Below are 13,967 nucleotides of genomic sequence, written 5' to 3' on the forward strand. Positions count from 1 at the left end.
GTAAAAACTTGAAACACTCCACAAGGCACAAAAAGCCCATGTTAAATGTTATTGTTCCTAATCCTATTGTCTTTGACCCAGATAGAATGTATACAATATTTCCCTCACCCGGGTCAGGCTCCTGTTATATCCCTGTTATGAATTTAAAGCAGCAAACAAAACAATTTAAATATCTGAATAGGCCTTTTTGTTGTTGCTTGGTTTAGGCGAGGAGTTCCAGTAAATGAACTCTCGTGTGAGTTGAACAGGTGCTCTGCTCATGTTACCGGAAAGGTGGATCTGGTCACAGCAGCGGTCGCTTTAACGCTGTACGCGTGTACAGGAGCCCTGCGCTCACCTGCGTTCAACAGAAATAAGGGCAGCTGAACGATACCCAATCTCCAGCAAGAGCTTAAGTTTGCAGTTGTGTCAAGAGTAGAAGCGTGACACGCGGATAATAAAACGACAGATGTCTCTGGCGCTGATGGGTAAAAAGAAGTGAGATTTTGGCCAGCTGGCGGGTATCTATCTCTAAATTTGAGTGTCCGTTTTAAGTCATCAACTTTGGTTTCCAGTATTGGGTTATTTCTTGTTTAGGTGCCGGTTTGGGATTTCCTGATGCCAGCGCATACAGCGCTCATTCACTCTCTCATTTCAGACATCTGCCCTACTTCTGTTTGATTCACCTGAGACAGGTGAGACTTTACATATCAACATATCTCCGAACAAAGATAAACAGCTTCTTCCCTGCCCCGAGGCCACGCAAGTTTGGTAAATATTATTACAAAATTCTTGCAGTGATTCCCCTTCATAATTGGAGGCGTGGCTGGATGCTGTTTTATCTCAGTCCCTACGCTTCTCTTGGTGGCCTGCCAGCTTGTGTTTATCAGCGCGGCTCTTTCTGTTTATACGTTTCGCAGAGCGCAGTACTTTGGGACGGTGGAATCTAAAATAAGGAGAGGTGTGGTGGCGTAGGGATTTTCTCACGTGAGAAAATGGGCCGGTGTTTACAGTGGTGCATCCTGGGTAATGCTGTGCCTGAAGCGCTGGTGGGACTAGCCAAGATTAAAGTGGAAATGTCTCTTACCCTATTTCAGTCAAACCACCATGAAGGCTCGGTTTAATCACTGAAGTGGTTAGGAAACCAAAGCACTTTGTCATTGAACAACAACAATAACAATGGTAACAGCAAAACATTATCTTAGCTTATTTTAGAATGGCCTTATAAGACTTTACGGTTAGCAATGTAAACACACGGTATTGGATTATGAGCTCTGTAAACGGCTCCCTTTGTAGTAACTCTTGTATTCATTTGTTTAGCAAAGACTCTTTGTTCAGAAAAGCCTGCGACTGCACAGCTACTGGTCATATGCCCAGCGAGTGAAGCGTTAGCATGAATGTGGATCAAAACGGTAACCGCCGGTTTAAAAAGAACCTCATTAATGCAACAATAACATTAAGATGCGCCTCTTTGTGCTCGGGAAAACAGACAAAATCTGTGTGATTACAATGCCAACCGAAACCTCTCATGTGACATTTCATAACGCGAAGCATTTCTTAGCGCGAGCAGTTTCATTTGCAGAACTTGTTTGGCACATTAGCGCATTACTGGAAGACAAACCATCAGCTTTATATAAACATTAAGCCATCCTGTAACGTGTTTATCCGCGCAGAAGCTTGATATTTTCACATATATATTGCACACAGACCATCTGACAATCATTACATGTTTGACAATTAAGAGGGAACTGTGAATGTTTGGTCTCTATTACATCTCTGCTGACACACAGTAAAAGGAAACCGTACCAACTAGAAACGCTGAAAAAAACAAAGCTAATTGTAGCATTAGCCATTTAGCTATTTGCTAATTACTGCAACTCTCTAAAGGAAACAGAAGCTGTCAATGGCGAGTAAATAAAGCGACTTGCCAAATAGCAAGCCAGCCAACACAATACGATCAATTGCAATCCAAAAACTCAACGGTTTACGTTATCGTTTCGTCTGGTCAATCATTATATTCGCAGGAAAAAAGAAGACACGGTTTTGATGGCGTTTACCTTAATTGGTGTTTACTTACGAGTGAAAATCGTGTAATCATTTACTCAAGTTATTCCAAACCTGTATGAATTTCTTTCTTCTTATCAACACAGTAGATATTTTGAAGAATGAGTGTAATCAAAAAAGCGACGGTCTTCCATTTTTTTCAACCTACACCATGAAAGTCAATGGGGACCAGCAACTGTTTGGTTACGCACATTTTTAAACAAATATCTTCTTTTGTGAAACCAGTACACTCTAATGGCAATTTGCAACTAATTTATGTTTGGGTGAATTGGCGGACAATTCATATAAATTGGTATTTCACCGATGTCTTGGTACGATCCAAATGCGTTCGTGGGGTGGTGTTAGAGGTGGACTGTCACGCAATCATGATTTCATATAAACCAAATTGCAAGAATGCATACAAAATCGCTACCTCATAAACAGTTTTCTTACAAGATTGGCAACAAAAAAAAGTCTAACATCAGGCCGATCTGAAATAGCCTAAGAGCCATCTCCTGCAGTATTCATTCCTTTTCCGCGTTTGAACAAATGAAAATAAAGTAATCCTTCAGCATGTCAACATTAGCAGCACGCCAAGAAAGCTCACTGAAAGCATGGTATATGTTTCAAAATGTTTTCAAAAGACAGCGACAGCTGGTGATGCACAAAGAATGGGACGCCCTGTATATTGGCTCAAGACCTCGCATGTCTTTCTGCACCAACTTAAAAAAAAAAAACACTACCCTGTTAAATATAAAACTGCTTTTGACTCTGATACGCTTGCGAGGTTTTAATCTAGGAGCGCTTTGTTGGTCTGTGATTTTTGTCTGTTGATTTAAGTCATTGATGTGAGCGCACCTGAGTTTTCAATGAGCGGAACTCTTAATAAGATTAATTAGAATAAAAGTTTTCTTGGAAGTAAAAAAAAACCAAAAACCGGAGAACGAACAAAGTCCTGACAAAAGCATTTGGAGAGCAGCGTGATGTGATGCTGCCGGAGTTTATGGCATGCTGATCGTGAAAGTATATGAGCTTTTGTGTGCTTGAAGCGGACCCTTCACAGCTGTCCATATCTTCTCAGAGGGTGAGGGGGCATTCACTAACACTTGTACAGTATCTAACAGCAACACATTTTTACCCTTAACCCTGCCAACAAGAGAATGTGCCGACAATACCTTGAAGCAATCATGCTCTGTTCTGCTGCTATAGTAGACAAGATGACAGCTTCAAGTCACCCAAAAACGTAACGTATCCAGTGACATTGCACTGAAGGGAGCTCCCAGGCCAGAGCAGATGTGTGCTATCAGTCTCTGCACAGATACAGTTATAGTATATATATATATATATATATATATATATGATTAATGATTACCATGGTTAACTTCAGATTAACTGAATGCATCCTTGCTGAGTTAAAGTCCTTATTTATGTCATGGTTTGCACAAAAAATAAAGCATGTAATCCAAAATAAATTCTTATTTTTAAATAAATTCAACTCATGTTAAAATGATTTCTGAAGGATCATGTGACACTTAAGACTGTAGTAATGACGCTATAATAATTCACATTAGCATCGGATATATTCTCAAAATAAAATAAAATACTGTGAGTCTTACATGATAATAACACTTTATAATATTACCATTTGTACGGTATGTTTTGGTCAGATAAATGCTGACCTGGTAAGCTGCATACATAAATAGCCCAGAGACTTTTTTTTTTTTAATTGAGCTTCGGCTTTCTTTGGTTTTTCTGTGGGATCGAAAAGTGCACGGCATTAATGCAATTTTCCATCTCTTCTAAAAAGTGGGAGATGGAATATCCACTCAGAGAGTGCTTATCATATTCCATGGCTTTCTGCGCAGACAGCCAACCAATACGGTAAAGAGGTAATGAACAACATATAGAATGTCATGTGACCTCCTGAGAGCTCGAAATAGAAGCAGAGTGCTTTAGCCCACAGTGAGCACGGTACACTCACTTATCATATTTAGCTGCCCAGGACATGTAAAATTCACAATTTGTTTCGCCTCAATGAGCCTCTGCAAATGTCCCAATCGCACAAAGTAAACAACTGACATTTTACTGACAATATACAAATGCCACGGCTTGTAATCTACAGCGATGCGGTGATAAGCACATATCAATCACGCAAAATGAGAGATAAGAGCCCTGGAAATATTTTTGTAAATATAAAATTCAATCCGTAGAGCGGCAGCCGCTGAGCAAGCAGCATTGCCCTCGGGCCACTCCACGAAGCCGTACGTTGCACGTGTTTACGATCTCGCAAATTGTTTGTGTGCGCGCGTGCAAACCAGACACGCTCACAATCGAGCCTACTGTCATCTCAATTCCGGTATTAATCACGCAAGCTGTCAACCATAAATGGACACCAAGCATAGCGATTCTTCTTTTAGCAGCATCTATGCGTGATGAAGAGGCTTACGTTTACCTAATGCGTGACTTATAAATAGAGTATACAGTCAAACTCAAGCTTTATACACAGTGAAGTGCAAAATCAGTTGCCCGGGCACGGTCCATCTACATGCACACACGACCCTTATACCTCAGCTGTCAAGAAAGCAGGCCTGAGAGGCAAATTTCAAGGGAATCATGCAATGCAGCTAAAAGAAAATATCGCTAAAATATTTATCACTAGCGATATTACAGCTCTCCATTAACGATCAGCACGCTAATAAGACTAGCATAACTTTTCGTACAATAATGTTGGCTGCATGTAATGTGGGCGGCCTTAGAAGTGTACATTTTTTAAAATAAAAATATATTTGTTTGTTTTTTTTTAGTTTGATGTAAAAAATGCCGATACCTTCAAAAAATACCTTCATATCGATAGGTCTTCGACGTAACAATGCATGTTAAATGCTGCTCTGTGACCCCATGAAATGGCATGAAACTTTAAACCAGTGACTTTATGAAAATGTGTGTGTACATATCTAGCAAAAGTACTTAAGATTTAGTCACACATGGGCAACCTCCACTTTGCTACTCAACCACCTGGAATGACAACACCTGCCCAAAAAGTTTACATCCGATTTGCATATAGTTGACAAAGAGAGAGTGCCCTATGACAGATTTGACAGCGAGAGGTTAATTTTACATAGGTGCACGGAGAGAAATACTGAAGAGCATGTGTAGAACGATGTGTCGGGAAATAAATGAATAAAAATAGACAAATGATGTGGATACGGCTCCACAAAAAATAACTAGTTCAAATATTCTAGTTAAAATTTCTAAAAACTTTGTTCCGGGTCGCATTTCTAACAGCAACGTCATTTTAGTTGCTTGAGAAGCAACACTGCACGAGATATTAATACTTTTCAGAGGATGATTTGTGAAACTATAAACAAGTGTAGAAATTATTGATATTTTTACTGGAAAACAAGATTAATTAGTTTTTTTTCTGTGATGTTGTTTACAGTAGAAAGCTAACATATTGAAGACGAGTTTCTGGATTTATTCTAAGGTGGTGAAATGTTTAGAGAGGCTTGCGATGGATGGAGCAATATTTTGATGTAGGTAGAACAACAGAATGATAAAAAGTCAGATAGAATGATAAATAAAACAGAATTATAGATAGATAGATAGATAGATAGATAGATAGATAGATAGATAGATAGATAGATAGATAGATAGATAGATAGATAGATCTGGTGGAGAGTATGACAAAAAAGTGATTTAGGACAACAAACATGATATTTATTTGATACTAATCTGAATCACTTCGTCAGTCTAAACAACATGAGCAACATCTACAGACCTCGCATGACCCCGTGTTGTCTCGGTTTGACCAAGAACAACAGCCTGATTTCACGCAAACTCTCATTTTTCTTTTTCGATACGCCCGTGAAGTACAGTATCTGAGTCATGTCAGAAGATCTTTTGCATAGTTTGTCCAGGAGGACATTAAGATGATTAATTGCGCCCCGCATCTGCTAAATATTTGATTTATTGAATGCTATGGTAATGTGTTTGCACTGGCAAATTAAGTGTGCACGTATTTAAACTGAATTTCTAAAAAGTGGAAAAGAGATTCGGACCACACAGCTAGAGAGACGTATAAACGAAATGACATAGAACGACAGAAAGATAGATCGATAGACAGACAGACAGACAGATAGATAGATTTAGATAATCTACGAATTAAACAATTTTTTTACTCCGATCAAATCTGCTCTCCTTCCCCCACTACGCTTTGATCCACTGTCTGCTGTCTTTGTTGTTTTTTGATAGATAGAACGATAGATAGATAGATAGATAGATAGATAGATAGATAGATAGATAGATAGATAGATAGATAGATAGATAGATAGATAGATAGATAGAAGCCATTGTTTGAACTGTTCCATCACCATTTTGGTTGTTTGCATCTGTGGGTTAAGATAAATTAGTTCACTTTGGAAGTTAAATTTAGACGATCTACATGTCCTAAGTTTGTTTATTATACGATGACTTGGATAATTTAAGCAGATGGCTCATTTAACCTCTGTGCAGCATATGAAAATAAGGACATGACTGACTTTGGGTAGGTGTCACCCCACAAAGGATGGATGCAGAAGGAAAATCGTTTATTTGTATAATGATTTTCTTAATATCCCACTTTACATGTACAATGGAAATACCTGATTCCCCGCCTATACCCGCATAAATTATTCTGCAACGCCGGCGTGTGTCAGTGCTCTTTCCTCCCATCGGCTGCTCAAGTGAGGACAAAGTGGAAGGGCGGCGGGCGAGAACATGGGCCGGCTTTCAGGAGCCAGAGTTTTAAAAGGGCCCGGGTTGGCGAGCTGCGAAAAAGAAACGAATAATAACAATATTTCAGCTGCAATGTGGGGGTTGACGTGCAGATAAGTGTACAAACTCTCAATTGCTGAGCATGTGGCGCGGAATGAAGAAAGAAAACTACATTTGAATGGCTTCAAGGGCCATTCATTATGCAAGTTAATGACTGGGACATGCAAAAAAATCAAAGGTAGTTATGATGGGAGCCCCATTACTCTCATCTACATTTTGCCTAGCAAAACAGCAAAGGAACTGACAAAGTATACAAATTAAATCATAATAATGATTTCGGTTTTAAGGTTTTTATATACCTTATATACCTTGAGCAATAAACCATCATTCACCGATGTTAAATAAGCTAATGAAAATGATTACACCATTAAATCGCTTCGTTCTAAGTTGTAGATGATATTAGCTTTGTTTCTGCTCTTCAGTAAAACGTTGTAGAATCCAGATCGAAACTGTTGCTTGGGTTTCGAAACAACAACGACCGCAAGCATCGGCCTCGTGACTTTCTACAACGCAGGCCTGTTAATGCAACCATAATAATATTAGCTAACAATGAAGCGAAAAGGCAAAAATCATTTCATATTTAAAATAATGAAGAGTATTTTCTCTCAAATCCGTTACTTGCGCAGAAACGCATCGCGCGCCGTTTTTCCGTCGGAAGAATGTTTAATCTTACGCAAATAATAATTGATAGATAATAACTGAGATGCAACAATGATTTACTAACACGGAAATTAAATCATGACATTTTATTTATTCATATCAAATATATTTATTATATTACTACAAATATTATTATTATTATTAGACCATATAGTTTTTGTTTTCAATAGTTTTTTTCTGTATTGCTGTGCCCTTTTCCAGCTATCCTTTTTTTAAAAGTTTAATTCTCCTCTTTCGCACCCATTAAAAAAATCATTATTGCTTGAACATCCCTCACACGCACGTCTCACAACTTTAATCGCAGTTTTGTTCGGTCATTTGAAGAACTGTTGAAAAAACGGTTGGCAAAGCCTCCATTTCTTTCCCCGAAAGACACCAGCAAGGCTCGTACCTGACATTATTCGTTCGTGATCATTAACACGAACAGTCCCGATTAAATAAAAAAGCGATAAAGCGCATAGGCTTAACGCGCCGCAACCAATCAGCCGATGGATTCGTTCACAACAGCCAGCAGGCCAAAAGCCTCAAGGACTCTTGAGTGTTGAACGGAGCTGTAAGAAAAAGTAGTTTTCAATCCGTGGCAATCACTTGGCACGTGAAACGACAGATAACAAATCACCGTGGGCGTTATATTGTTACCCTTTCTTGTACCGCCATGTACTAACGAGCAAATATATTCCAACTTCTCCGGCCCCTATATTGAGCGTGGGCTTTATATGAAGAGGAAGACTTGCTCGGCATTGTCATCTTAATTAATGATTAGCTTCTCGCTTCTCCTGCTGTCCACCGACGCCTGTCGAGCAGCTCGTGGTGCACGCGAACTCATTAGTTTGACTCACAGTCCTAAAGTTTGCTTTATTTAGTTGGCTTTCGAACGAAAGCTGCAAACTTTGAAGACCGTCTCTCTCACTTCGACATCCAGTTGGATCCGATAATTAAAAAAAAGCTAAGGGGAAAAAAATCAAGCGTTCCGCGCAGCGCATGTTTCCAGAGGCTGTAAGAGAAAAACAAACGCGTTCTTTTCCTGCTCGTTTGGACTCAACAGAAGGCTCGCTGTCGACCTAATTTCGTTTCGGTAACGGATCAGTTCAGTGATTTAATTAGACGGGTCCGAAGCCAGCCCGGACCGATCTGTGAACCGTGGCGTCACTTCCAATTCGAGTGTTAAAGAGATTTCCTTCCTGAACGCACATAATGAACTCTGCGTCGGGCTGCTCTTACAGGCGACGCAGAACATTGCTCTTATTGAAGCGGACAATCACCTAGGCCTAACTCGGGCCGTTCCGGCATACGAAGATAACGCATTATTTACTAAACCAGAACCTAAACGGTAGAGATGAGAAGGAGACGAAGACCGAGATCTCAATGCAAAAGTCTAAAACGTTCTTTCTTTATTTCTCTTTCTCTCATTCGGAGAGCCTTTCACGCAGGGTTTGACATATTCTAGCTGTTATCAGATTGATGGGCTGGTTTGATTGAAGTGGCTTTGTCATGCAAATGTCAAGCGCGTGATGGATGGTCGCCGTGCGCTGACAAACTTCTGGAGGTCCCCTCACCATTGGCGCCGTGACGTCTCACGTGACCAGCAGCTGAGGTAAAGATGTGTTATAGGGAAGCCCGAGCAAATACTCCAGAGGTAAGCGTTTCCCCCCTTTCCGCATGACATACTGTTGCGAGCTTGCAGGACAGGAGGCTCTCCCGATCTCTCAGGTTGACCCTCCGCCATTAATTGCGCATGGACAATTCCAGAATGAACTCTTTTTTGGAGTACACAATTTGTAACCGTGGGACGAACGCCTACTCGCCCAAGGCTGGATACCACCACTTGGATCAGGCGTTCTCGGGCCCCTTCCACACCGGACACGCAAGTGACAGCTATAACGCTGATGGACGACTTTACGTAGGGGGGAGCAACCAGCCAGCAGCAGCAGCAGCACAACATCAGCACCAGAGCGGCGTCTACGCGCATCACCAGCACCCAACTCATCAGACTGGCATTGGCCTTTCGTACGGTGGCACGGGGACTGCGAGTTATGGGAGCCAGGCCTGCGCCAATCCGGACTTCGCTCAACACCAGTATTTCATTAACCCCGAGCAGGATGGGATGTATTATCACTCATCGGGCTTTTCAAACTCGAACGTCGGCCCTCACTATGGCTCCATGGCCGGTGCGTACTGCGGTGCGCAGGGAGCCGTTCCGGCAGCACCTTACCAGCATCACGGATGCGAAGGCCAGGATCACCAGCGAGGCTACTCACAGGGCACCTACGCCGACTTATCGGCCTCCCAAGAGGGGGAAAGGGACACGGATCAGTCGCCACCTGGGAAGACATTCGATTGGATGAAAGTCAAAAGGAACCCTCCTAAAACAGGTGGATAGAACTGCCTCAGTGGCGAAAATATCTATGTGCCGCGCACTCTAAACAAAAGCAAACACGATTGCAGGTCACCGAAATATAACTATACTGAAATTAGAAACTTTATACTCAGGAAAAGTTAAAAAAAGGCCTGTTCGCTTCAGTTTCAACCCGTCTACCTCTGCGCTAATGCATCGAACAGACGTGCTTTCCTTCGCCCTTGGAAATGCACCAGCTCTGTTATCCTTAGCTTGTCCCCGGTTCTGGCCGCGCTACATTCGTTTTTGTTGGCCTCCATTGTGTTCTTAAGCTTTCGTCTCCCGTCCCAGCAGTATTTGCCTCACTACGATTTAGTGCACCAACTTTTACGCGCGGGGGCCACCATTTTGACGTGCTGTACAAATTGAGCGGTCATAAAGCCATCTTTAGGGAGCATTGAATTGCATGTACTCCATACACCCCGTTACGAGTTCTTTCAAAATTGATAACATACAAACGGGGGAATTAAAGCAAGGTTAACAAAAGTTTGAAATACCGCGTAACTTGTTGATTTTCTTTGCCTGATACTGCAGTTTAAACAGTCACATCTAATAAGCGCAACGAACACTAGCACACTTGATTGCTGTTGGTGTTTTTATAAAGCAAGCCTGTGAAATTACCGCTATGGTGTTTTATTTATGAGTTGAATCGTTTGATATGCAATCATTTAACTATTCTTTCATTTCCCCCCCCCCTCCCCTCCCAGCTAAAGCGGCCGATTACGGACTGGGACCACAAAACACCATCCGGACGAATTTCACAACCAAACAACTGACGGAGCTCGAGAAAGAGTTTCACTTCAGCAAGTATCTGACGCGAGCGCGCCGGGTCGAAATCGCCGCCACGCTCGAGCTGAACGAGACGCAGGTGAAGATCTGGTTTCAGAACCGCCGAATGAAGCAGAAGAAGCGAGAAAAGGAGGGACTGGCGCCCGCTTCGTCCACCTCGTCGAAAGACCTCGAGGATCACTCTGACCACTCGACCTCAACCTCTCCAGGAGCTTCTCCGAGCCCTGACTCCTAACCGAGGACATCGACTCCGGGGGCAGAGAACAGCAGATTCGAAATATATCGCAAAGTCTATTAATTTAAGCATTCCACTGTGTGCCCGAAAGATCTTCTCGTGTTTTGTGTATGATGGACAAAATCGAACTTTAGGCTAAAAAGCGAAGAGCAAAGAGGCTTTTAGCACAACAATGAACATAGTCACACCGTCTCCTCGAACAAGCGTTCCGATTTTTTTTTTTTTTTTTGGAAACGTTTGTGCGCGTTATACAGGGTATTTCTAAATGATAAATATAATGCACTTTCATAATGTTTACACGTCTCTAAACGAACCTAACCGACTTTACAGGGAGCCTGTCGTGTTGTCAAAATATATGTATTGATGTTTTTTTGTTGCGTTTATGAAATTGTACGCATTTAATATTTGAGTTTTGAGGATTGTAGCTATAGGAGTTTGGACTCCTTGCACTATGCGTTTGCGGAGTAGGCCTTTACTGAGCACCAGCACAATTTAGTGGGAAAATGCGAACGATTCCTTCTCAGTGTGCATTGTGATGTTTCATTTCATTTTTCAATTGAAAGCGATTGAATTCGAATCTTGGGAAAGTTCCATTCCGTTTGTAGAACAAAAAGGCAATGCAGGGTGTTTAAAATGTACTCTTTTAATTAAAACCTTTAATAAATCTTTTAGCCTAGTGTTTTTAAGCGCAGACGAGCTGAGTTTTATTAGTTACTGTCTGTATGATTCCGTAAACTCAATCAAATGCTTGTCAATTCTTTATCTACCTCAAATAAAAACAATATTTTACTGAACCGGTCTCTGCAATCATATTACATATATGTTCGTGTGTGTGAAATCTAATAAAAATGTAATAAAAATACATTTAAGAATAAATAAGCATACGGAAAATGTTAATAAGGAATACATTATAAGGTTTAATAGCCCTCTCTTTTAATTACTGGAGGGTGAGAAAGCGAGCACCACTCGATAGTGTTACAGGATGCTCGGAGAACGGAACGGAATGTTGTTGAGCAATCAGGGTGGTTAAAGATGACCTTTTTACCTCGGTGTGCTTCTGGGATATCTAAACATCCAAACAGGCTCTCTCGCTGAGCGGCGTGGAGGTGGCGCAAATAGCGCTGAGCCTGAGCAAATTAAAAGAAAGACAAGCTTTCAAGAAACGGAACAGAATTGTGGGCGGTGCGTTTGATTTGCCGAGTGCTGCTATGAATGGGCTTCTTATTTACTCGCTAAACACATTAAACGCTTTCGAAACCATAAATCTTTAGGAAAGTCCGCTGCGTGCATTGATCATTTTCGAGTGCGCAACAACGCAGAAAGCGTCTCAGAAAAAAATAAATAAAAATTATATATATATATATATATATATATATATATATATATATATATATATATATATATATATATATATATATATATATATATATACACACACACAATAAAAAATATATATAATTTAAAAAAAAATATATATATATATATATATACATATATATATATATATATATATATATATATATATATATATATATATATATATATATAAGCTCTAAAGTTCTTACGGTTCCTAACATATTATTGTAATCGACAAAGACAAAAAATCGGTCAAATTAACACTTTGCCAAGCCAGTAATGTTTGTTCTTTGTAGCAGCGTTAGCATTAGGTCTGCTTCACAGGAAAACAATGCTGGGCTGCAGTGGCATTCACAAAAACACCAGCTCCTTGGGTGGTTCTGTAACTGAAACGCATCTCTCTCACCAGGCCAGTGTTTTTGTGGCGAGGCAGATACATAATCTAACACGCGGTTCCTTTAAGCGAAAAAAAAAAAAAACTCGTCAGACGGTTTCAACGTCAAAGAATCGTTAAAAAAAACATTCAGCATATTTATTTATGACTGAATATATGCTTTACGCGACCTTTACGCGATTCAGAGCATCCCTAATAATATAAAAGTGCTTTTGGAAACTTTTCCACAGGAGAAAAAAAGTTATACACCACCTATACCGTAGTTTCACTTAAAAGGGAATTTACTTAAAATAAGTAATCTGATGAAATACAATATATACTGGAAAAAAAAAACGATGCAGCAATTGTTGTATGGTTCTCTGTCGACCATCTGCTGGTGCAGATTTCAGTCACGCTGTTCGGGGCGTTTGTCCTGTACCCCCCTGATTGGGCCTTTGATCCGACCTCTCCCCCCGCGGTCAGCATCCGTGGTCTGCATTGAAACGTAAAGCAGTGCTTACAGTAGGGGGTTTACATGGAGGTCAGCGTTAACTTTACCTCAACTCTTTGCCAAAAAAACTGAAATCTCTGACTTAAATGTTCCATGGCAAAATCTCTCTCTCTCTCTTTCTACACGTACGAAAAATTAAAGCAACAATAACCACGAATGTGATTCGTTGATTATATATTTATCACACACGCACACATAATGTATATGCGTTACACTGCGTTACAGTATCTCCAGGATCAGTTTAGGTTTGTCATGAACACTGGACATATTGGGCGGGTTTCCCCTTTGAGTGTAAGTCGTTGCTCAGTATAAAGAGGTCACCCTGGAAGAAAGCGGAGCGTCGCAGGTGAGCGAGAGAGGGCAAACTCCGGTGAAGAACTGGGGGAATGAACTCTGAGCTGGAGGGTGCTGACAAGCGCTGAAGAGAACCAGTGGAGGGGGGTCGACAAGGTTTGGGGGGTCGCTTTTAAAACATTTGAGGAAACGAGTTTGCCTAACACCCCCCCAACCCCTCACTCTCTTGTGGCCTCACCTCTTCCCCAAAGTTTACGCGGGTTTGACAGTTGCATTTCATCCACGACCCTCTGACGGACTGCCCCAATATTTGCTCAGGCGGACAGGTTTGCCCTGGGTCCTGCCTCAAACATCCCCTGACTGCTTCTCCCCTGGCCTCGGTTCACGCAGAGTTCAGGCCAAATTAATACTTGAAAACGGCAGGTCAGCCTGTCAGGAGCTGAGGACGGGCTTCCATCTCGCCAGGGTCACGCGCGGGTCTCTCCCTTCAGCTTGCGCCGCGAGCACCCTTCTGGGGCTT

At 41.2% G+C, this 13,967-nt stretch overlaps 1 protein-coding gene across 1 annotated transcript; it reads left to right on the forward strand.

Annotated features, from left to right (window-relative positions):
• The first annotated feature begins 8,285 nt into the window (after positions 1–8,285).
• Positions 8,286–11,547, forward strand: hoxb1a (homeobox B1a). Its single transcript, XM_043235442.1, has 2 exons — positions 8,286–9,866; positions 10,597–11,547. Exons 1-2 carry the CDS (start codon positions 9,230–9,232, stop codon positions 10,911–10,913), a joined length of 954 nt encoding a protein of 317 aa, XP_043091377.1. The 5' UTR covers positions 8,286–9,229; the 3' UTR covers positions 10,914–11,547.
• Positions 11,548–13,967: the final 2,420 nt, after the last annotated feature.

Source organism: Puntigrus tetrazona, chromosome 3, assembly GCF_018831695.1.
Source record: "Puntigrus tetrazona isolate hp1 chromosome 3, ASM1883169v1, whole genome shotgun sequence".
Classification (NCBI taxonomy): Eukaryota; Metazoa; Chordata; class Actinopteri; order Cypriniformes; family Cyprinidae; genus Puntigrus; species Puntigrus tetrazona.

Excerpts from the sequence above, each read along its gene's own strand:
- hoxb1a (XM_043235442.1), top strand. The coding sequence starts at position 9,230 with ATGGACAATTCCAGAATGAACTCTTTTTTGGAGTACACAATTTGTAAC. Across the intron at positions 9,867-10,596 it reads AAGGAACCCTCCTAAAACAG|CTAAAGCGGCCGATTACGGA; the intron begins GTGGATAGAACT and ends CTCCCCTCCCAG.